General features: G+C 46.6%; 1 protein-coding gene across 1 annotated transcript in view; it reads right to left on the reverse strand.

Moving 5' to 3' along the window:
- Nucleotides 1–25652, reverse strand: part of cep72 (centrosomal protein 72) — a 215751-nt gene that overhangs the window by 152356 nt on the left and 37743 nt on the right. Inside the window, exons 4-5 of the mRNA XM_072509868.1 lie at nucleotides 22786–22978; nucleotides 2366–2474 (exon numbers count right to left, since the gene is read on the reverse strand). Of these exons, the coding sequence (XP_072365969.1) occupies nucleotides 2366–2474; nucleotides 22786–22978 (302 nt within the window). The remainder of the gene's footprint in view (nucleotides 1–2365; nucleotides 2475–22785; nucleotides 22979–25652) is intronic.

Here is a 25652-nt window from a genome sequence, read left to right on the forward strand (position 1 = left end):
TTGGTTGCTAATAGTTACAGATTGCATATTGGGGCATTAACATCTTGTCTTCTGCCTGTCTCTCCCGAAGCTAAACATTTCCATTTATCTTTTTCTATTTTCCTTTTGAACGTGAAGTTGCAGGCTTGGTTAAGGAGCCAACTACAGCTGTATTTTGGGAAGGGAGTGGCTTGCAGCATTAAATGTAATCCTCAGCTACTCCTTGCGCATTCTCTCAATCAAAACCCTTTCTTCCATAGCCCATAAGGACCACTTTCTTTTCATCTTTCAAATAATTCTGCCCCCTCACACCAAATAGCCCTATCTCCTCCGGGTTCAAAATAACTTAAACCCTTTATTCTCTCCTCCCCTTACCTTCGACCCACCTCCCACTCATTTCCCACAATGGCAAGTGACAAAAGGCTAGACACCTCATTTTCAACCCTCTTCCTTCCTCTCCCATCTTTTCTTACCCGCCCTTTCCTCAAGCAGGTTTTGTTTGCGTTCAAAATGCAATTTTCAAAAAGAGGCCAAATTACCCCTTACTCACTGGTGTTAATAATTGCAATATTTACATGTTCTGTCAATATAATGTGGCATGATAAAGCAGAGACCTTTTACTTTGAACTTAATATCAGTGCGACGAAGATGCTTCCTCAGCTCATATGCTTCCTCAAGCTTGTAAAACACAGAAAAGCTGGCAGGAGGTGTGTAATCAGGACGCTGTGAGCCATTTTCAGCTCACACAATAAACCTTCGTCTTCTAATTTGTCCTCTAGCTTTTCTTCAAATAATTTTGAAGAAACCAATAAGAAGCTGCCAGAAACTGAAGAAAAGCTTTTTGTGCCGCTGTCAGTAATGCTGAAGGCATCCTGGCAAATTAAACACCCCACACATGCTCACACCGTACAATCTAAACCAGGTATGAACTCCTAAAGCTCCGCTTGAAATCAGCACAGCCTGTTAAATGTATAATTACTTCCATTTAATAATAATAATTGCTTATTGTCACAAGTAGGCTTCAATGAATTTACTGTGAAATGCCCCTAGTCGCTACATTCCGGCGCCTGCTCGGGGAGGTCGGTACGGGAATCGAACCCGCGCTGCTGGCATTGTTCTGCATTACATATAACACTTTTAACATATTAAACCATCCCAAAGTGCTTTGCAAGGATTATCAACAAAATTTGACGAGCGTGGCAATCCGCTTCTGCTGGGGGGGGGGGGGGGGGGGGGGATTTGTTTATTTAGTACTGTGCAACTGGCAATCTCAGTTAGGGCAGCACAGTAGCACAGTGGTCAGCACTGTTGCTTCACAGCTCCAGGGTCCCAGGTTCAATTCCCAGCTTGGGTCACTGTTTGTGCGGAGTCTGCACGTTCTCCCCGTGTCTGCGTGGGTTTCCTCCGGGTGCTCTGGTTTCCTCCCACAAGTCCCGAAAGACGTGCTGTTAGGTAATTTGGACATTCTGAATTCTCTCCTCTGTGTACCCAAACAGGCGCTGAAAGGTGGCGACTCGGGGCTTTTCACTGTAACTTCATTGCAGTGTTAATGTAAGCCTACTTGTGACAATAAAGATTAGTATTATTATTAATGAGTACTGAACTTTCCATTTCTCCTGTGTCTCTGGCACACATTGGAAGGACACTTGAGGAAATTAAATTATTTTTCATCCATTAATTTTAACCAGATCTGGACGTCCATAAGTGACTCTGGACACGACTAACTGGTTGATATGCGATGGGATGACTCTTTTTGAAGATCAATGTTTCACAAGGACCAATGGCCTTTCGGGTCCTAAGATCCTGGATCACTTCTACAGAGGACTATTAGATCCTCCTCCTTCCAATATTGCCTGATCTCAGAAACCATTAAGCCTATTAGACTATACTGGCCTATGCTCAAACGGCCCTCCCTCAGTGTCATCGGAAACCATTCCTGGCTTCCAAATACTAAGTGATCCTTTGAGAGTTCTGAAACCCCACACCCTATTCCCAGTACTTTTTGATACCAAAATAGCACAAATACTCCTACATCCTGAATACCTCCATCCCACTACACACAAGATTCCTCTAACCAGTCATCCTAGATCCCAAGACCTGCCTCCTCCAGTTTTGGCTCTTCCATAGAACCTTCTTCCATTGAAATGCTGTTTCAAGTGCCCAACTTTCTACTGACAGACGCAGTCGGTATTCCCAGTAAATTTTGAGAGCTGTTTTGAGAAGTCAGTGCTCCAAGCAATATTACTTAGCATTACACTCCTGTTCATTTAACACCTCCAATTTACTGGAAGCAATATAATGGGAAATCTACTAATATATAAAAATTATATGTTTTAACATGCCTAAAAATAGAATTATTTAGTTTGTGGCATTATTTTGCTCTCACCTTTCATTTTCCACTTGCTGAGCAGGATAATCATGGAACTCATATGCCTGATCTGTGCTGAAGTGCATCAGTGCTGCTTTGCGCTCGCTGTCTCTAATTGGTCGATCGTCTGCAAGAGAGAATACACCATGGTCAACAAGGAAAACACAAAAGTTACCGACTGCACTTATCTAAAAAGCAGGGTGCAGTTAATCTTTCATAATTGTAGGGAAGCCAGCAGAACACTTGTAGGTCAGCCGTTTATGTGCCAAGTTGTTGCACCATCTGATTTAATTGAGATTTCATTTTTAGCTTGTGTCACCAAACTAAACATTGCAATTTGTTTTATTTTTTTTTTAATAAAATTTTATTGAAAATTTTTGGTCAACCAACACAGCACATTGTGCATCCTTTACACAATATTATAACAACACAAATAACAATGACCTATTTTATAAACAAAAAATGAATAAATAATAAATAACAAAAATGAAAACTAACCCTAATTGGCAACTGCCTTATCACAAGTAACACTCTCCAAAAATATAATTTAACAGTCCAATATATAATTATCTGTCGCAACGACCTATGCATATTATACAGTATATATTAACAACCCTGAGAGTCCTTCTGGTTCCTCCTCCCCCCCCCCCCCCCCCCCCCCCCCCCGATCCTGGGCTGCTGCTGCTGCCTTCTTTTTTCCATTCCATCTATCTTTCTGCGAGGTATTCGACGAACGGTTGCCACCGCCTGGTGAACCCTTGAGCCGACCCCCTTAGAACGAACTTAATCCGCTCTAGCTTTATAAACCCTGCCATGTCATTTATCCAGGTCTCCACCCCCGGGGGCTTGGCTTCTTTCCACATTAACAATATCCTGCACCGGGCTACTAGGGACGCAAAGGCCAAAACATCGGCCTCTCTCGCCTCCTGCACTCCCGGCTCTTGTGCAACCCCAAATATAGCCAACCCCCAGCTTGGTTCGACCCGGACCTCCACTACTTTTGAAAGCACCTTTGTCACCCCCATCCAAAACCCCTGTAGTGCCGGGCATGACCAAAACATATGGGTATGATTCGCTGGGCTTCTCGAGCACCTCGCACACCTATCCTCCACCCAAAAAATTTACTGAGCCGTGCTCCAGTCATATGCGCCCTGTGTAATACCTTAAACTGAATCAGGCTTAGCCTGGCACACGAGGACGACGAGTTTACCCTGCTTAGGGCATCTGCCCACAGCCCCTCCTCGATCTCCTCCCCCAGCTCTTCTTCCCATTTCCCTTTTAGTTCATCTACCATAGTCTCCCCTTCGTCCCTCATTTCCCTGTATATATCTGACACCTTACCATCCCCCACCCATGTCTTTGAGATCACTCTGTCCTGCACCTCTTGTGTCGGGAGCTGCGGGAATTCCCTCACCTGTTGCCTCGCAAAAGCCCTCAGTTGCATATACCTGAATGCATTCCCTTGGGGCAACCCATATTTCTCGGTCAGCGCTCCCAGACTCGCGAACTTCCCATCCACAAACAGATCTTTCAGTTGCGTTATTCCTGCTCTTTGCCACATTCCATATCCCCCATCCATTCCCCCCGGGGCAAACCTATGGTTGTTTCTTATCGGGGACCCCCCCCAAGGCTCCAGTCTTTCCCCTATGCCGTCTCCACTGTCCCCAAATCTTCAGTGTAGCCACCACCACCGGGCTTGTGGTGTAGTTCCTCGGTGAGAACGGCAATGGGGCTGTCACCATAGCCTGTAGGCTAGTCCCCCTACAGGACGCCCTCTCTAATCTCTTCCACGCCGCTCCCTCCTCCTCTCCCATCCACTTACTCATCATTGAAATATTAGCGGCCCAATAATACTCACTTAGGCTCGGTAGTGCCAGCCCCCCCCCCCTATCCCTGCTACGCTGTAAGAATCCCTTCCTCACTCTCGGGGTCTTCCCGGCCCACACAAAACCCATGATGCTCTTTTCAATCCTTTTAAAAAAAGCCTTCGTGATCACCACCGGGAGGCACTGAAACACAAAGAGGAATCTCGGGAGGACCACCATCTTAACCGCCTGCACCCTCCCTGCCAGTGACAGGGATACCATATCCCATCTCTTGAAATCCTCCTCCATTTGTTCCACCAACTGCGTTAAATTTAACCTATGCAATGTGCCCCAATTCTTGGCTATCTGGATCCCCAGGTAACGAAAGTCCCTTGTTACCTTTCTCAACGGTAGGTCCTCTATTTCTCTACTCTGCTCCCCTGGATGCACCACAAACAACTCACTTTTCCCCACGTTCAATTTATACCCTGAAAAATCCCCAAACTCCCCAAGTATCCGCATTATTTCTGGCATCCCCTCCGCCGGGTCTGCCACGTATAGTAGCAAATCGTCCGCATACAAAGATACCCGGTGTTCTTCTCCTCCTCTAAGTACTCCCCTCCACTTCTTGGAACCCCTCAACGCTATCGCCAGGGGCTCAATCGCCAGTGCAAACAATAATGGGGACAGAGGGCATCCCTGCCTTGTCCCTCTCTGGAGCCGAAAATATGCAGATCCCCGTCCATTCGTGACCACGCTCGCCATCGGGGCCCTATACAACAGCTGCACCCATCTAACATACCCCTCTCCAAAACCAAATCTCCTCAACACCTCCCACAAATAATCCCACTCCACATTATCAAATGCTTTCTCGGCATCCATCGCCACTACTATCTCCGTTTCCCCCTCTGGTGGGGCCATCATCATTACCCCTAACAGCCTCCGTATATTCGTGTTCAGCTGTCTCCCCTTCACAAACCCAGTTTGGTCCTCGTGGACCACCCCCGGGACACATTCCTCTATTCTCATTGCCATTACCTTGGCCAGGATCTTGGCATCTACATTTAGGAGGGAAATAGGTCTATAGGACCCGCATTGTAGCGGGTCCTTTTCCTTCTTTAAGAGAAGCGATATCGTTGCTTCAGACATAGTCGGGGGCAGTTGTCCCCTTTCCTTTGCCTCATTGGAGGTCCTCGTCAATACCGGGTCGAGCAAGTCCACATATTTTCTATAGAATTCGACTGGGAATCCATCCGGTCCCGGGGCCTTTCCCGCCTGCATGCTCCTAATTCCTTTCACCACTTCTTCTACCTCGATCTGTGCTCCCAGTCCCACCCTTTCCTGCTCTTCCACCTTGGGAAATTCCAGCCGATCCAAGAAGCCCATCATTCTCTCCCTCCCATCCGGGGGTTGAGCTTCATATAATTTTTTATAAAATGTCTTGAACACTCCATTCACTCTCTCCGCTCCCCGCTCCATCTCTCCTTCCTCATCCCTCACTCCCCCTATTTCCCTCGCTGCTCCCCTTTTCCTCAATTAGTGTGCCAGCAACCTGCTCGCCTTCTCCCCATATTCGTACTGTACACCCTGTGCCTTCCTCCATTGTGCCTCTGCAGTGCCCGTAGTCAGCAAGTCAAATTCTACATGTAGCCTTTGCCTTTCCCTGTACAGTCCCTCCTCCGGTGCGTCCGCATATTGTCTGTCCACCCTCAAAAGTTCTTGCAGCAACCGCTCCCGTTCCTTACTCTCCTGCTTCCCTTTATGTGCCCTTATTGATATCAGCTCCCCTCTAACCACCGCCTTCAGCGCCTCCCAGACCACTCCCACCTGGACCTCCCCATTATCATTGAGTTCCAAGTACTTTTCAATGCACCCCCTCACCCTTAGACACACCCCCTCATCTGCCATTAGTCCCATGTCCATTCTCCAGGGTGGGCGCCCTCCTGTTTCCTCCCCTATCTCCAAGTCCACCCAGTGTGGAGCGTGATCCGAAATGGCTATAGCTGTATACTCCGTTCCCCTCACCTTCGGGATCAACGCCCTTCCCAGCACAAAAAAGTCTATTCGCGAGTAGACTTTATGGACATAGGAGAAAAACGAGAACTCCTTACTCCTAGGTCTGCTAAATCTCCACGGGTCTACACCTCCCATCTGCTCCATAAAATCTTTAAGTACCTTGGCTGCTGCCGGCCTCCTTCCAGTCCTGGACTTCGACCTGTCCAGCCCTGGACCGTATTAAAATCTCCCCCCATTATCAGCTTTCCCATCTCTAGGTCCGGAATGCGTCCTAGCATCCGCCTCATAAAATTGGCATCATCCCAGTTCGGGGCATATACGTTTACCAAAACCACCGTCTCCCCCTGTAGTTTGCCACTCACCATCACGTATCTGCCCCCGTTATCCGCCACTATAGTCTTTGCCTCGAACATTACCCGCTTCCCCACTAATATAGCCACCCCCCTGTTTTTCGCATCTAGCCCCGAATGGAACACCTGCCCCACCCATCCTTTGCGTAGCCTAACCTGGTCTATCAGTTTCAGGTGCGTTTCCTGTAACATAACCACATCTGCCTTAAGTTTCTTAAGGTGTGCGAGTACCCGTGCCCTCTTTATCGGCCCGTTCAGCCCTCTCACGTTCCACGTGATCAGCCGGGTTGGGGGGCTTCCTACCCCCCGCCCCCCCCCCTTGTCGATTAGCCATCCCCTTTTTCCAGCTCCTCACCCGGTTCCCACGCAGCTGTATCTCCCCCAGGCGGTGCCCCCCCGCCCATCCCCTCCCATACCAGCTCCCCCCTCTCCCCAGCAGCAGCAACCCAGTAATTCCCCCCTCCCACCCCCCCCGCTAGATCCCCCGCTAGCGTAATTACTCCCCCCATGATGCTCCCAGAAGTCAGCAAACTCTGGCCGACCTCGGCTTCCCCCCGTGACCTCGGCTTTAACCGTGCAACGCCCCCTCCTTCCTGCTTCTCTATTCCCGCCATGATTATCATAGCGCGGGAACCAAGCCCGCGCTTCTCCCTTGGCCCCGCCCCCAATGGCCAACGCCCCATCTCCTCCACCTCCCCTCCTCCCCCCATCACCACCTGTGGAAGAGAGAAAAGCTACCACATCGCAGGATTAGTACATAAAACTCCTCTTTCCCCCCTTTTCAACCCCCCTCTTCGCCCCCCACATTCGCCCCACCACTTTGTTCAAACGTTCTTTTTAATAACCCGCTCATTCCAGTTTTTCTTCCACAATAAAAGTCCACGCTTCATCCGCCGTCTCAAAGTAGTGGTGCCTCCCTCGATATGTGACCCACAGTCTTGCCGGTTGCAGCATTCCAAATTTTACTTATTTTTATGAAGCACCGCCTTGGCCCGATTAAAGCTCGCCCTCCTTCTCGCCACCTCCGCATTCCAGTCTTGATAAACGCGGATCACCGCGTTCTCCCATTTACTGCTCCGAGTTTTCTTTGCCCATCTAAGGACCATTTCTCTATCCTTAAAACGGAGGAATCTCACCACTATGGCTCTGGGAATTTCTCCTGCTCTCGGTCCTCGCGTCATCACTCGGTATGCTCCCTCCACCTCCAACGGACCCGCTGGGGCCTCCGCTCCCATTAACGAGTGCAGCATCGTGCTCACATATGCCCCGACGTCCGCTCCCTCCGCACCTTCAGGAAGACCAAGAATCCTCAGGTTGTTGCTCCTTGCGTTGTTCTCCAGTGCCTCCAACCTTTCCACACATCGTTTCTGATGTGCGTCATGCGTCTCCGTCTTCACCACCAGGCCCTGTATGTCGTCCTCATTCTCGGCTGCCTTTGCCTTCACGACCCGAAGCTCCCGCTCCTGGGTCTTTTGTTCCTCCTTTAGCCCTTCGATCGCCTGTAGTATCGGGGCCAACAGCTCTTTCTTCATTTCCTTTTTGAGCTCTTCCACACAGCATTTCAAGAACTCTTGTTGTTCAGGGCCCCATGTTAAACTGCCACCTTCCGACGCCATCTTGGTTTTTGCTTGTCTTCCTTGCCGCTGTTCTAAAGGATCCACTGCAATCCGGCCACTTTCTCCTCCTTTTTTCATCCGTATCCAGGGGGGATTCCCTTCTGGTTTACCGCACAGTGTTTTTAGCCGTCAAAATTGCCGTTGGGGCTCCTATCAAGAGCCCAAAAGTCCGTTTCACCGGGAGCTGCCGAAACGTGCGACTCAGCTGGTCATCGCCGCACCCGGAAGTCGCAATTTGTTTTATTAAAGGGATCAGCAATTGTAGGTTTAGGTACAAAGAACAGCACATACTCACTATGAAACAGTGTAGAAAAAGCATTTTCGTTCCTGGAAAGTTTGGGGGAAAGCATTGTTGACAGACTCTCAGCTTCGCTGGAGAACAAGATTTTGAACATGTTGCAGTGTCACGAGGAAAAATCTTTGCAGTCATAGTGTCTGATCACAACTCAGAATTACTTCCGGGTACTTCACCATATTGTAGGCTTTTTAAAGATCAGATACTTTTTTCTTCAAATCTCTGCTCCATTTGTTTGCTTTGCCTACAATCATTTTCCTTTGGTAATTATTTGTATTGCATATTTATGACAATCTTGACCGTCTCTCAGCACGACAGCACCACTGCTTTTTTAGTTCGGTAAAGTAGCATAATTGTCATAATCTGACCTGACACTGTCAGATAAAATAGAAAGTTATCAGAAGCAAGTCAGTCAGAGGCTGGAGGAAGATAGTTACGTGGGCCTTTGAGATACGGAAGCCACAAGGCTAGAAAATGACACAAATGTGGAGAGGAAACCTCCTGCCATCAACTACAGATTTCTCTTGTAGGCATCAAGCGCACACACTGACAAAGTGCTAGAGCCTGTGATAACAGGCATTTCCCAGGAGGAAGTGAGAGTGAGGTCACCCATAGCTACTCCAATACTTGCCCCTTTAGCAGCGGTCATTTATTACAGAGTAGGGAAATGAACAAGAATTTCTTGGAACTGGAGGGTACTTCTTCTATCCTGCTGTTACATCACCAGAACAGTTTGTCTGCAGTTCTCCTTGTTTTGGCCCTCAAATGCTGAGGCGTTCCCTTTCCTTCCAGCACTTGATGAAACTGAAGACTGACAATGTACTGATGCTCCAAAATGGTTCATGTTGACTTGTTCTGATTAAAATCAAAGTAGTGATAGCTGTAGCGGGGCAATGCTGGCTGATATCAATCTTTCCCTGAAGGTTGTAGTTATGGAAGCAATGCCGCACCACATGACGTGATGGACATCTAGAAACATTGCTCCTGCATGGATTTTCTCATTGTAAACATATTTAGATGCTAAAATGAACTGGGAAGGAGATTAATTAGAATCAATTGAGGTACCATATGCACAGGCATAACATGCCATACTGAAATCAAAATAAATTAATTTACAAATGATGTCCGAAGAGAATGAAAATAATTGAAGACGCTTGCTGGTGAGATGATGATAAAGAGCATGGATAGTGTGGGTACACATACAGCTACCTTGATCAGCTGTAGTCTTACCAAATGGAGGATAAAGTAATATTACTCCCTTCAAAATGGTCAGTGTTGCATCACTGCACGTACTGTATTATCTGTATTTTGCACTTGTTGCTGAAACATTTGCTGTGCATTAGGAGAATCCTAAATATTCAGCAACCGAACATACGGCAAACGGCAGCTGGGTGATGTTGAGTGACAGAATTATGGTGCCATTCCAAAACAGGAGCCAGGTGAATGCACACAACAGTAAATGTGCCTAGTGCTGGTAACATCAGGAAGAACAACCCAAAATAAAAGTGGAGCAAATAATTAAACTGCCACAGCAAAGAAAAACGTGGCTAGGTTGAGTGAGGTCCAGCAGAACAATTACAATGAGTAGGATGAAAGGCTACCAACTGACCACTGCTGTTATCATAAAGAAAGACTTGTATTTATAGAGCACCTTTCACAACCTCAGAACATCCGAACGCATGCGACAGCCAATTAAATACTTGTGAACTTTAGTCAGTCGCAAAGAAAGTTAGAAGTGGACAAGCGCTATTGAGAATTGCAAACAGCTCAAACCTTGCTGTCTTGCTTTTGAAATTTGAAAACATTATTTTGGTAGAAATGTAGAGCAGAATCATACCATATTTTTTCAGCATCAGGCTCAGACCAAAACCCAGCGTGGAGCTCTCCAGTTTCACAGACCAGTTTTCTCTCCAGATCTTGAGCCTCTCGGAGAAAAATAAATGAGTGGGCGTGTTTTATGCCATCATTCTGCCGAGGCAGTACCTGATAGAACCAGCATCCGAATCCACATGAAACGGGCCACCATCTTTAAACGGTGCCTACTTGGCAGTGCCAACATGCGCCGGGCAGTGCCACACATGTCCCTCCCCTCCTAGGGGTTATACTTATCTCTATGCCGCTGGAGGGATCCCCTTGATTAAATCCCATTTTAAGAAGCTATTGCAAACCTCACCGATGTGACATCACATCAGTGGGGTTTGAATATTCAGAGGGGAGGGGGGAATCATGTGGGGGGGGGGGGGTGCTGGCGAATCATATTTAAATTTATTAAAATCCATTAAAATGAGGTTCTCGCACTTTGTGGGTGTGAACCTAGTGATGGGGACCGGGAAAAATCGGAAATGGTAATCTCTCTGGAGAGTTCTCTCCGACACTAAAACACTAAAAGCAGGCTGAAAATCCCCCCCATAATTTATTCACATCTAAATGTTGTCACTGGTCATATATTTACCTAGCTGTAAATTTAATGAAGTTAAAAAAATTTGCCGTGCAGTAGACACCTTAATATCTTTCACTTACCCAGAAGAAAAATTAGAAAAGCAGCTATTGTATTATGAACTGCAGTGTAACTTTGCCACAGAATAGATGAACAAGGCAATGAGGCATCCTTGTTATCTACCTTTGATGCAATTCAGTTTCATTCAAGTAATTGCATCAGTAAATGTATAAACTGGTACTTCAATGTCCACTGTATCTTCATGTCACAGTAACTGCTCTGATGTCATAAAGACATTTCAATGTCAAATCAGTTTAATCAGCTTTGTGTTTGAAACAAAGTTGATTTCTTGTTCAAGTGTATCCTAGAACATTAGTTAATGAATGTCGACACTCTGATGAGATAAATGGACTAATTTATGCACGATTAGCAACGGCACCCCATTCATGCAGATCTGAGCAGCTCAATAGATTAAGAGGTCATCGTAACATTCAACGGATGCTCCAGTGGCTACACTTCTGGCACAGGTCTTAATGCTTAGGTGATCTACAAAAGAGAATCCCGTTTTTTGCACATGCTTTGTCACGTCCATTACTGCATCTCCAGAACAAATCTTCTACCCTTTAACTGTGGAAGCAATTGGATCATTATCAATCATTCACAATGTTCTGTAAGCCGAGTTGCATGGCACGCATTAGTTGCTTTGTACAAACCGAAGTCTAGTGATCAGTTTATTTTCCCCTACCAAATGGAAACTGTGTAACTTATTGCAGTTCTCATGGTTGAAATTATTTTTTAAATTCTTTTGAATTATAACAGTTCCAATTATTTCATCGGTAAGGGAAACGGAGCCAAAAAGACCAGAAGTTCTAGACTTGAATCCTAGTCTGTGTTTGCAACTAGTATCACAGGACCAATTCAGATTCAATGTCCTTAGAAAACAGAAGAAACACTAGCCAGGACCTTTGAACCCGACTGCTCTCCAGTGACCCCACCTGGAAAGTGTCTGTGAATCTTAAGTAAGAGCAAGAAGGCACCTTTGCCTCGCTCCAAAAGGTATAGGTGGAACTGATTTTTGGGAACATGAAAGCAGGTCTGGGCCCAGTTTGACCCAGAGAAGAAAGCTATTTGTCCGAAGTTTCCATTAACACCTTAAATTGACAGGACACAGCAGAGTGACTTACAAAAAACTAACTGCTCGGTCCTAAAAATAACTACAGCAAGTGGGGCAACTTCTTCATCTGCAACCGAGAGTAAGCAGGAATCAACCAGGCAGTTGGATGTCAAAAGAAGCACAAAGGGAAATTGAAGTCCTCCCAGGCAGCCATTCTCATGCAAAGCTGTAATTCATGGCTCTCAAAGCGACATATTGATATTTTAGATACTTCAATAGGTTTTAAAACTCTGTTGTTCCAGACAAGCCTTTTCTAATTACAGAGAGAGCAAAGGGAGAGCCAGGAATTAATTTAACTACCTAGAGACAATTTTAGATTGGATACTTTAGGGACCAGGAGACAATAAAGGACAGCAGAAGCGATGGGTGAGCGGGACTTAGTGTAGGATAGAAGTATTTTGGATTGAGCACATACCTCTACCCTAACCCCGTAACCCAGCAATCCCACCTAACTGTTGGACACTATGGGGCAATTCAGCGTGACCAATCCACCTAACCCACACACCTTTGAACTGTGGGAGGAAACTGGAGCACCCGGAGGAAACCCACGCAGACACAGGGAGAACGTGCAGACTCCAGACAAACAGTGACCCAAGCCGGGAATCGAACCCGGGTCGCGGGCGCTGTGAAGCAACAGTGCTAACCACTCTGCTACCATACCGCCCTATGTTAGATCTCCATTGTCTGTAAACCTCTTCTATTTCCTTAGGAATCTTGAATGCCTCAGTAACATTTTTCAAAGACTCCACTATGCAAGCATCAACAATCACAGAGCCGTTGGCTGCACATCATCACATAAACCACCTAAAACTCAAAAAAAGTAACCATAAAGCTCTCTGGAAAGTAAGATACGGAAGACTGTCCTTTTGAACAATAAAAATAAATCCAGTGAGATATACCCATTCGGGGCAAATCTCAAGTGTGGGTGTAGGGATCCTATTTTAGGCAACATAATGGTAAGTTTTGTTGTTGTATAGAGCCATAAGAAACCTCTATGTACAGACAGAAGAAAGCAAATAGAAGCCTTACTCACAAGTGCAATAGAAAAACCATCCAGAAACAGTTAGCACAAATTTAAATAGGGAAGGCCACAGTTGACTAACATTATTGAATTGTTTGAATTAACAGAAATGGTAGGTAAAATGTAAAGCAGTTGATTTAACATATTTGAATTTTCAAATGTTCTGTGATAAGGAACCATGTGTATACCCATGACTGAAGCCAGAGCACGTGGAGTCATGGAACATAGAATCCCTACAGTGCAGAAGGAGGCCATTCAGCCCATTGATTCTGCACCGACCCTCTGAAAAGGAAGCCCACTCTAACGGCACCCTGGGTGAGTGAGCGGTCAATTCCAGCCCCACAGGCCCCCCGTGTTCCAACCTAAGTGAATTAACCAATAATTCATATAAAGTATTTTGGGATCTTTGGCCCTCCATTGCTCCAATGACGTGCAGGCACCATATTTGTAAGTAGAACACAAAAAAGCTGTTTATTTACAACAAGAGATAAACATGTAATGGTGATAACAGAACAAAGGTCTGCTGATCTAATTACTCCACTTCACCATCCCACGCTCTACCCACACAAGGCAGACACAGTGGGAAGGTGAAAGAAGCAAAACAATGGGGATTAAAAGGGCGTGAGGTGAATATTTTTGCTGCTGAGGTTCTAGTCTTTGTAGTCGGCTAGCTTCCCGAACTCCAAGTTTTGAAACCCACCAGTTGGATCGGAACTTCTGGTTTGTGCCTTCAACCAGCTCTCGCAGGCTGTAGGAATTCTTCCGAGGAGTCACTTTTACTTTTAGCAATCTGGGCCTTCACAATGAAGATTCCCCCACAGGTCGATTCAATCCTGACTGGCCGCCACCAAATTGGCTCTCCGTGTCACGGAGGTAAAATTTAAGTTCTCTACCCGAGAATCTTTTTAAGAGGTTTTCCAACCACTCTCCCTATCAACCACTGGTTTTGTCTTCTTGCGGGTTTTAACTGGCTGTAGTGCAGAGTGAGAGAGAAAAAGCTACTTTTTTCAAGACCTTTAGAGAGATAAGTTGCAGAAGAAATCTATCAGCACTGTGACTTCCTTAGTCTTTTAATCAGAAGTGAAACTTTCATAGGCTGGTTAGCTTTAATTACCAGACATAAGATGATAGGGAGAATCCATACCTTATGTCTCCCCTCTCTTGGTTCAAACGAAACAGGAAAACAAAAATGGGGTCTGCCTTCTTGGTCAGAACCTTCTGGAACAATCCAGATCTATCCACAACAAGTTTACTTGCCAAGTCCTGGGATTTCAGTGGAGCCGATTGGTTGCTCGCCAAGTCCATCAAAAGTGACATCACTGGATGGATCCAAATAGAACATTGCCCTGGGGGGTCTCCTTGAGCTAGACCATGTAGCACTCGTACTGGGGTGCTTCAGTAATCGTCCAGATACAAAAGTTAAAAGCCAAAAAGGACAGATAAGGGGACAGACAAGGATTTACGACGCAAGCAGATACAGTAACAGTATTCAAAAGGCATCTTGACAAATACATGGGTAGGATGGGTATAAAGGGATACGGCACTAGGAAGTGCTGAGGGTTTTGGCCAAGGTTGGTATCATGATTGGTACAGTCTCGGGGGGGCTGAAGGGCCTGATCCTGTGCTGTATTGTTCTTTGTTCCTTACGCTACATAGGCCCACTCCCCTCGTCCTATCCCTGTAACCTAACTTACACATATTTGGGCTGGAAGAATGGATAACAAACTGGCTACTAACAAACAGAAAATAAGGGTCACATCTCAGACGGGCAAATGCTCAGCAGTGTTGTTCCGCAAGTGCAGGAACCACTGTAGTTAAGCAGTTACATAAAAAATGTGGACTCAAGAATTGAAAGGACGTGCCAAAAGTTTCCAACGAGACTAAATTGTGTGTTTACTACAGTAGACTTCTGCAATACAGAAGACTGCTGTGACAAAATTAATTTCAATATAGATCAATGTGAAGTAGTGATTATAGAAACAACCCCATCCCCCAATGGAATCCACTCACCACGCAACACCCCCTTCCCCCCCAAATGGAACACCATTTCTGGGACCAGTGCCAGGGGCGGTTCCAGGGGACAGGGTCCAGGCATCACCTCCTTTCCCCAAGGGGATGTACTCCACTGCGCTCCTCCAGTGAGGTTTGTCCACCAGGTGGGAGTTGTGGGGGATCTGTCGTGATTCACCTCAGAGAACTCTCACGTTAACATGAATGGGCAAACTAATGGGGGGGGGGGGGGTGGTGATTATCAGGCATAAAGACCTGATAAATAGACCTAAATGTATTCAAATGGGGATCCAACATTCAATGTCGAGAATTCCATTGCGTTTTGGGACTCCCGTGGGATTTCCTGCTCCCGCCGTCAATCCCGCAAACCAGAAACGGGAGTGGAAATCACCTGAGTGTGTCGAAATGAGATACAACAGCAACGCAATTTTGGAATAAGTAGCAACGTGGGTTAATGAAGCCTTAAATAAATGCAAATCGGGGAAGCAAAGCACAAGGATGCATTTCTAGAGGGATAGAATTGAAAAGCAGAGAGATTATGTTGAACCTTGGTTAGAACATACTTTGGCATACTGTAAACAGTTCTGGTGTCCATATTATAAAAATGATATGGAGGCCATTGAGAAGAGGCCTCAGTGGGCGGCACGGTAGCACAGTGGTTAGCATTGTTGCTTCACAGCGCCAGTGTCCCAGGTTCGATTCCCGCCTTGGGTCACTGTCTGTGTGGAGTCTACATGTTCCCCCCGTGTCTGCGTGGGTTTCCTCCGGGTGGTCCGGTTTTTTTTTTCTATCTATTAGATAATTTGGACATCCTGAATTCACCCTCTGCGTACCCAAACAGGAGCCGGAGTGTGGCAATTAGGGAATTTTCACATAACGTCATTGCAGTGTTTTTTTTTTAAAGAATTTTTTAAAAATTCTCCTCCTTTTTCACATTTTCTCCCACATTTACATCCATCAACAATAAACAATAATCAGCAAGATACGTCAGTCCCCATAATAACAATGATCCCATCTACCCACCAACCCCCAACCCGCATGTTTACATAAACAAATGGCAAAAAGGAATCAGGGATCAACCGTAGTCACCCTTAATATTGCACAGCTCTCCCCCCCCCCCGCCCCCCCCACCGCAGGTCTCCAGCTCCTCCTGTCCACTGCCTCTTGTAAAACTCCTCCTCCCAACCTCAGTTCCTTCCCCCCAACTTTCCACCCCGGCTAGACCACTCGGACCCTGTTCTGCCAGGCTCCGATGGCCGCAGCCCCTCCCCCACCTCACTCCCGTTCACTGGCCGGCTTAAACCGGCCAGTGTGGTCAGTTTAAGCCGGTTTAATCCGCCCGGGTCCCTTTCCCATTTGCCCGGCCCTAGGAAAGCCCAAAGATCCCCTTTTAGCACACAAACCCCGCATATCCACCTACACCCCAAAGAACTCTCATTTCGAGTGAAAGACCCATCCCTTCCCTTGTCCAAATATATACCACATTGGCTCCTTTAATCTCTACACCCGCGCGCAGTGATACAAAAAAGAAGAAAATACAGTCATGAGGTTACATCGGCACATGGCCATTCCTCAATTTGTCAGTTCTGCCACAGTCTTTCTGCTTTCGCAAACTCCTCCGCTGCTTCCGCCGTTCCAAAATAAAAGTCCCTGAGCTTGTAAGTCACCCTCAGCTTCGCTGGATATACAATGTCGCACCGCACCTTGCTAATGTACAGTGCCCTCTTCACTCGGTTGAAGGCAGCCCGCCTCCTTGCCAGCTCCACCGTAAAGTCCTGGTATATACGTATACCAGCTCCAGCCCACTGCACCACCCGCTTCTGCTTGGCCCAGCTCAGAACCTTCTCCTTCACCCTGTACCTATGGAAGCACAGAGTCACTGCCCTTGGCGGCTCACTCGCCTTTGGTATAGGCCTCCACGACCGATGAGCCCGATCCAGTTCATATCGGGAGGGATCCTCCCCCTCCCCCAATAATTGTGCCAGCATCGCGGCAAAGTACTCAGTCGGCTTCGGTCCTTCAACTCCTTCGGGCAGCCCCACAATCCTCAAATTCTGTCGCCTGGATCTGTTTTCCAGGTCTTCCATTTTTCCTCGCAGATCCTTGTTAGTATCCATCACCTTCCGTATCTCTTTCCCCATCGAGGCAAGTTGATCACCATGCTGCAATAACGTCTCCTCCACTTCCTTCAGCGCCTCCCCTTGCTCTCGCACCTCAACCACTGCGCTCGCCACCTCCGTCCTCACCGGGGAAACCGCCTCCTCCACCAGCACACTCAAAACCTCCCTCATCTCCTTCCTCACCGTCTCCATGCATTTCGTAATCTGCGCCAACTGCTTTTCAAATTCCGCAGCCATCACCTTAGTTATTTCTTCAGCCGTAAGCAGTGCGGCCTTCCCTGGTGCTCCAGCCTCCATTTTACCTGGTGACCCTGCGGTGACCTTTCCACTCCCTGACAGACCTCCAGCTGTTTTCTTTTCGGCTGTTTTCTTGCTCACCCTCGACATTTTTCTTTGTTCCTGTTTTCCTCCTGTGGCTTCACTGTGCCTCCTCCGTGCCTTCTCCCTTCTTCTGCCGCCTCCGCGGACCCTGGGACCGGGCTTAAAGCCCCGAAAATGCCGTTGCCGACCGGGAGCCCTCCATTGTGCGGCCGCCTCCCGCCCGCCGTCACCGGAAGTCCATTGCAGTGTTAATGTATGCCTACAATAATAAAGTTTATTATTATTAATTTTGGTAGAGTTCTATCAGGAAAGATAAAACAGGCTGGAACCCTTTTTTTTTTAAAAAGAGCCTGATAATCTTTTTGAAAGAGTTTTATAGGATAGGCAAAGAGAAGATGCTTCCATTTGCATGGAGAGCCAGAACGAGGGGCCACAAAAATAAGATTAACAAGGACGAGCAAATCCAATATGGAAATCAGGAGGAACGTTTCTATCCGAAGAGAGGTTGAAATGTGAAACTCACTGCCACAAGAAGTGACCATCAAAGATGCATTCAAGGGGATGCTAGATAAAAATGATGGAGAAAAGAATAGGATACATCAATCGGAGCAGAAAAAAATGACTGGAAGGAGTGTTGTGTGGAACATTAACACCAGCTTGGTAATGTTAGGCCCAATGATGTGTTCCTAAGCAGTAAATACCATATGATACATTCCACAGATGAACAAAACACCTTTCATTCAGAAATGTTTAAAGCCTGAAATCTTGCTTCAAAGCCTGACTAAAATTTGGTTCTGTTTTTCTTACTCTAAATGACACCTTTTCCCAAAAGCGATCACTCTGCTGGGCCTTCCTACCATTTCAAACTTAATTTCATAATACTGTTCAATTAACAGAAATGTAGTTAGTCAGAAATAGCAATCCCTTGAAGCAGAAAATACCAAAAACATTACGACATAATAGCGTAGCCCTTTTTCAGACATTAGTGTATGAACACTCTGCCAAAAATACTTTTTTTTTTAATAAACATTTTATTGAGGTATTTTTGGTATGATAACAACACGGTAGGGCAGCACGGTAGCATTGTGGATAGCACAATTGCTTCACAGCTCCAGGGTCCCAGGTTCGATTCCGGCTTGGGTCCACTGTCTGTGCGGAGTCTGCACGTTCTCCCCGTGTTAGCGTGGGTTTCCTCCGGGTGTTCCGGTTTCCTCCCACAGTCCAAAGATGGGCAGGTTAGGTGGATTGGCCATACTAAATTGTCCAAAATTGCCCTTAGTGTTGGGTGAGATTACTGGGTTATGGGGATAGGGTGGAGGTGTTGACCTTGGGTAGGGTGCTCTTTCCAAGAGCCGGTGCAGACTCGATGGACCGAATGGCCTCCTTCTACACTGTAAATTCTATGAACACAATAAACAATGTACATGAAACTATAAACATAGTGCAAAGGCCGTCTCCCTCCCTTACAGGTCCCACCGTTATTAAACCCTTACTCTAAGCTAAACTAACCCCCCCCCCCCCCCCTCACTCTTCCGCTGACGATTAATTTTCCGCAAAGAAGTCGACGAACGGTTGCCACCTCCGGGCGAATCCTAACAGTGACCCTCTCAAGGCGAACTTGATTTTCTCCAAACACAGAAAGCTAGCCATGTCCGATAGCCAGGTCTCTGACTTCGGGAGCTTTGAGTCCCTCCAACTAATAGTATCCGTCTCCGGGCCAGAACGTCTGCCTCTTTCTCCTCCTGGATTCCCGGGTCTTCCGACATCCCAAAAATCGCCACCTCTGGACTCAGCGCCACCCTTGTTTTTAACACCGTGGACATGACATCTGCAAACCCCTGCCAAAATCCCGAGCTTCAGACATGCGAAGAACATGTGGACATGGTTCGCTGGTCCTCCCGCACATTTTGCACACCTATCTTCTACTCCAAAGAATCTGCTAATCCAGGCCACTGTCATGTGAGCCCGCTGAACAACCTTAAATTGTATCAGGCCGAGCCTGGCACATGTTGCGGACACGTCGACTCTACTCAACTCGCCCGCCCATAGTCCATCCTCCATCTCTCCTCCCAGCTCCCCCTCCCGCTTCAGCTCCTCGGTCTGCGTCTCCTCTGACCCCATAAGTTCCTTGTAAATGTCCGAGATGCTCCCTTCTCCCACCTACCCCCCGGAAACCACCCAGTCACGAACCCCCCCCCACCCAGCGGCAGGAGCAGGAAGGCCGACACCTGTCCATGCAGCAAGTCCCGCACCTGCAGACACCTGAATTTGTTTCCCCTCGCCAACCCAAACCCCCCCCCTCCAGCGCCCTCACACTCAGAAAGCCCCCCTCTATAAACATATCCCCCATCCTCTCAACCCCTGGCCTCGCCACATCCGGAACCCCCCTTCTACACCTCCCGGGGCAAACCGGCGACCACCACAGACCGGGGACCAGACCGATGCTCCCCCCCGCCTCCTCCATTGCCCCCAGACTCTCAGGGCCACCACCACTACGGGGTTGGTGGAGTACCGTGCCGGCGGGAACGGCAGAGGCGCAGTTACCAACGCCCCCAAACTGGTAACCTTGCATGAAGCCGCCTCCATACGCGCCCATGCCTCCCCCACCACCCACATCCCGATCATGGCTACATTCGCCGCCCAGCAATAGCCACTAAAATTTGGCAGCACCAGCCCGCCTTCTCCCCGACTCAGCCCAAGCACCACCCCCCTTACCCGCGGGGCCTTGCCCGCTCAAACAAAGCCAGAGATCACTTTGTTGACCCGTTTAAAAAAGGACCGCGGAATAAAGATGGGGAGACATTGAAACACGAACAGGAATCTCGGGAGGACCGTCATCTTCACCGTCTGCACCCTCCCAGCTAATGGCAACGGGAGTGCATACCATCTCCGAAAATCGTCCTTCATTTGGTCTACTAGCTGGGCCAGATTTAATTTATGCAGCCGGTCCCATTCCCGCGCCACTTGAATGCCTGGGTACCTAATGCTCCCCCCTGCTATTCTAAACGGCAGCTCCCCCAATCGCCTCTCCTGTCCCCTCGCCTGGACCGCAAACATCTCACTTTTCCCCATATTTAGCTTATATCCCGAAAACAAGCCAAATTCCCCTAGAATCCTCATGATTTCCTCCATCCCCTCTAATGGGTCCGATACATACAGAAGCAGGTCGTCTTCATAGAGCGAGACTCTGTGCTCCATCCCCCCGGACCAGCCCCTTGAGGCTCTCCGAGCAATTGTCAACAGGTCTATAGCTAGCGCGAACAACAGTGGGGAGAGGGGGCATCCCTATCTCGTCTCCCAGTGCAGTCTAAAATAGTCCGATGTTGTCCTATTCGTCCGTACACTTGCCACAGGAGCCTGATACAGCAACCTGATCCAGTCAATAGAGCCCCGCCCAAATCCGAACCGTCCCAGTACCTCCCACAGATGTTCCCATTCTACTCGATCAAAAGCCTTCTCTGCGTCCATTGCGATCAATACCTCCACCTCCCAACCTTCCGGGGGCATTATCATCACATTTAACAACCTTCTTACATTGGCCACCAACTGCCTACCCTTAACAAACCCAGTCTGGTCATCCCCAACAACAACCGGAACACAATCCTCAATCCTGGAGGACAAATTTGGCCATCAGTTTGGCGTCCACATTCAACAGGGATATCGGCCTGTAGGACCCACACAGCTCCGGGTTCTTGTCCTGCTTAAGAATCAGCAAAATCGGGGCTGTGACATCGTCGGGGGCAGCACCCATCTTTCCCTTGCCTCATTGAACATACTCATCAACACCGGCCCCAATATCCCAGAGAACTTTTTGTAAAACTCCACTGGGTACCCGTCTGGCCCCGAGGCTTTACCCGCTTGCATGGCCTTCAGACCCTCCACTATCTCTTCCAACCCGATCGGGGCCCCCAACCCTTCTACCAGCTCCCCATCTACCTTTGGGAAATTCAGCACTCCCAAGAAGTGCCTCATCCTCTCCGGCCCTGTAGGGGGTACCGACCTATACAAGCTCCAGCCGCTCAATCGACTTTAAAAAAAAAAAAAAAAAAAAAAAAAAAAAAAAAAAAAAAAAATCGGGTCCAAGCAGTCCCGTTTCTGCTTAGCAAAGCTTTCCTGAATAACTTGCATCAGCTGCTCCGTTGACCGCTGGGTCGATAAACCAGAGGTCCGGTCCTCCGCCATGCTGTCTCCCGCTGCAGCTTCAGCCCAAGCCGTCTCAGTCTTTCTTATTCTGCCTTTATGAGCACTTCTAGTCCTTCTCTCCATGCACCGTTGTGGGAATTCAGTACATAATTGCCTCTGTCTTCTGTATTACAGTTCCAGTCCGGGAGAAAATGGGGGAAAAGGTCCAAAAGTCCGACCCGAGCGGGAGCCACCAAATGTGCGACTTACTCCTTCATAGCCGCCACCGGAAGTCGTCGCCAAAAATACTTTTAACTTTCCCTTTGCTATGACTGACATCATTTTGAAGCATGTGTATTTTACAAAAGATGTGCTTTATGACTTGAATCAGAGCAATTTGACTCGGTTTTTTTTTCACCTCTCACCGACCTCAACCCTCCCCTCCTTAGTATTTAGCTACTGCATTCATGCTATATTACAGGTTGGTATGATCAAAAATCACACGTTCATTAAAATGAAGTAACAGCATGTGTTTTTATTCTTCAGCAATGAAATAAGTGAATTGACATAATCTGTAAAAGAACTTGCATTTTCATATTGCCCCAGATTGTTGTAAATCACTTTACAGCCAGTTAACTTTCTTATTGAAGTACAGCAGTCACTTTTGTAATGTAGGAAACACTGCAACCAAATTGCATAAAGCGAGGTCTCACAAACAGCAATGTGATAAAGGCCAGATACTCTGTTTAATGATATTAGCTAAGGGATAAATATTGATCAGAACATCTGGAGAAACTCACTTGCTTTCTGTCAAAGTGCAGCAGAATCTTTTATGTCCACCCCAGAGGACTTCAGTTTTAATGTCTTAACGAAAAGATTCAGATACATATTGGTCGGGATGCAAGGAAAAGGCACCTGCTTTTTGTCAAATAGTGCTACAGAATCTTTTATGTCCACCCAGAGGGCTTCAGTTTTAACGTCTTAACCAAAAGATTAAGTTGGTGCTGGCACTGGGAGTACCAGCATTGAATATGTACTCAAGGGTCTGGATGGAGACTCAAATCCGTGAGCTTCTGACACAGTGGCGAGCACTCCCAGTAAACCACAGCTGAGAAAGGAAAGTTGGTGACTGCAGCCGACAAGGTACTTACCTAATCTTCTAAGGTTGGGGAGCATGTGGACAACAAAAAGTCGATAGTCTGATTCATTTTTGGACACAGGGTTCAGTCTCAGGTCAAGTTCTTTCAAGCTGCTCAGATTTCGAAGGAGGAAAATATCTTTCAAACTTGCAATCTTGTTATAATATAGGTTGAGCTTTTCCAGATGAATCAAGTGTTGAATCCCCTGTGTGCACAACATAGACAAGGTGAAAATGCATTTGAATCTGTGGTATTGTTTTAAATGTTAACAAATAGCTTACTTTTGAAGCATTATGAGTGGGCACGGCAGCAAACATAGAAACTGGTATATTGAGGAGTAAGTCCATTTTTTTAAATGGAGTAATAATTACTGCCAAGCATCATTTTCTGGCCCTCAAAATTTAATTTTACAAGTGTGGAGATGAATGCCTTCATACATTAATTAGTATTAGAGATACTTTAAAAAATGAAACCTTTTTTAATCGTTTTCTGCATAGCTCTTTTATCTCACTCTCAAAACCATCTGTCTTTTCTCATTCTTATTTCATCTACATGGTTTAAAAACAATTTATACTGCTTAGTTTAGACTCGATACATCCGAGTGAGAATTTATCAATCTGGCTTTCTGACGGGTCTCCCAGATGTCCTGTACAAGGCACCACAATGGATTAAGCATTGGATTAGAGTAATTTTCCACTCAAAAACCTCGCAAACACTTTGAGGCAACTGTCAATGAAGTAAATATTAAGGGCTGTTCCTTTGTTGCTGACCGTAAACTCCAAGCCATTATCATATTCAAACTTTATTGAATCTGATACTGAACCCTAATATTAATAAATGATGCAGAAATTCGTAGCAACATTTAAATGCGCACAGCCAGCAAAAGAAATAGCTAGGAATCTGCAAATAAATAAATAGGAAAGCAAACATGCTGTTTGTTAACAATTCATTAACTGTTCAATTGATTTTTTAAAAACTGGAACTCTGCAGGGTGTATGAAATAATGAGGATAGGGTTATCTTTTCTGGCCTGGAACGAACTTTGCCACTTTTGCAATGGGTAACTTATAGATTTATTCTTGGATTTTTAGACCAAGATGGTTAATGTGCAACACTAAATCTGGTGTAATTTTTGTTATTAAACAAAAGCTTTATTTGTTCCCCTCATGTGTTTACACTCCTCTCCTCATAAGAGGTGATAACTCATATTGGGACAAACACCAACATGGGTCACTGATCCTGCTCCCAAGTGAAAGAGAAGGGATATTTGTTGGTCATCTCACTTGTGGGATTGACTGTGCATGTGCAACAGCTGATGCATTTATCTGCACAGCAATATAAACGCTGTGATATAGTTTCTCCTACTTGGAGCTGGTTACAAATATCAGATATTATGCATATAATCTCTTGGGTTCAGCATCACTGGTTTCATCTGCAAGCGTGTTCCACATCTCTCAGGATCAGGGGTTGAACTTTATTTTAAAATAAAAATGGTTTCCTGCATGTGTTCCATGAGAAACATGCATTTCTTGGTCACACTAAGTTGCTCCAAGACGATGGTGAGGACAGGCACTGATCTTGAAGTGCTGCACAGCTCTTAGTGATTACGCTCCCATGCTGATGTTAGTCCAGAAATAGGCATCTAACTTGATGTAATCAAGAGCTATCTTGCCTCTGAGTCAGGTTGTTGATTCTAGCCCAACTCAAGATTCAAGCACAAATCTCAGGCCAACGCTCCACGACAGTACCGAAGGAGTACTAAACAGTTGGGGATGTGATCGTTTGGATGAGACATTAAACCAAGGTGGATGTAAAAGATACCATAGCATTATTTTGAAGGGGAGGTATCGGAGTGTTCTGGCCAATATTTTACCTTCAACCAATATGGCGAAGAAAAAAATGATCTGGTCATGGTCACATTGTTTGCAGGACCTTGCATGCAAAATGGCCACTGCGCTTCCTACATTACTGCAGTGACTACCCTTCACAAATTACTTCATTGGCTGCAAAGTACAAAGTCTTGGCATGGTGAAAAGTGCTCTATAAAATGAAAGATTTTGATTTGGACCCAGTTTTGGAATTCTTGCGGCAATTTGCACCTACAAGGCTGCTGATCCATACACGGGTAACAAATTGATAATGGGAGACTGCCTAATTATTGTGGGCACCCAACAAGCCCAATGCTTTCCTCAATGAAGTAAATACACTTCAAGGGAGAAAGAATGCATAGCCATCCACAGGACAGACCATGGCTAGTTTTATTACTACTAGTGAAAGAGCACTAAATCCTACTGTCATATCACCATCGCTACCCGAAATAAGATCAGCTAACTCAGCAAAAGTCAATATCCAGACCTGGGACCTTGCTGGCTGGTGGGTTTGACGCAGCTTTAGAAAGTTCAGCCATTGTTCCATTTGTTACCTGAAGCATCAAACAATTCAGCAATAAGTGAAACTGACAGGCAGGAAAAGGCACACTGCAGGCCAAGCATACTTCACACGGCTGTGATTCCTTATCCATACACTCCACACACCCAGCAAAAATGGAAGAGGCAAACAAAATTAAGGGGGGGGGGGGGGGGGAAATGGTCAATTCCCTCTGCCACCTTCAGCAACTGAAACTTGTTCAGGAGACCACACTGGCTCGGATTTACATAGCAGGACGCCTAGCTCTTGTACCCAGGTGTACTCTGACCCAACCATAAACAGGACCAGCTCTCGCTTGAAGGAATTCAGAGAATCAGCATTTGTTGCATAAGCCAGCAACCTGTTCGACAGGTCCTCCATTCTCTCTGAACAGAGCCGCCTAACATCCAACATAGTTCTGCCCTTTAGCTATTTGTAAGCATGACCCCTGGCACACACTAACCAACTTATATG

This window comes from Scyliorhinus torazame, chromosome 6 (genome assembly GCF_047496885.1).
Source record: "Scyliorhinus torazame isolate Kashiwa2021f chromosome 6, sScyTor2.1, whole genome shotgun sequence".
In the NCBI taxonomy this organism is placed as follows: domain Eukaryota; kingdom Metazoa; phylum Chordata; class Chondrichthyes; order Carcharhiniformes; family Scyliorhinidae; genus Scyliorhinus; species Scyliorhinus torazame.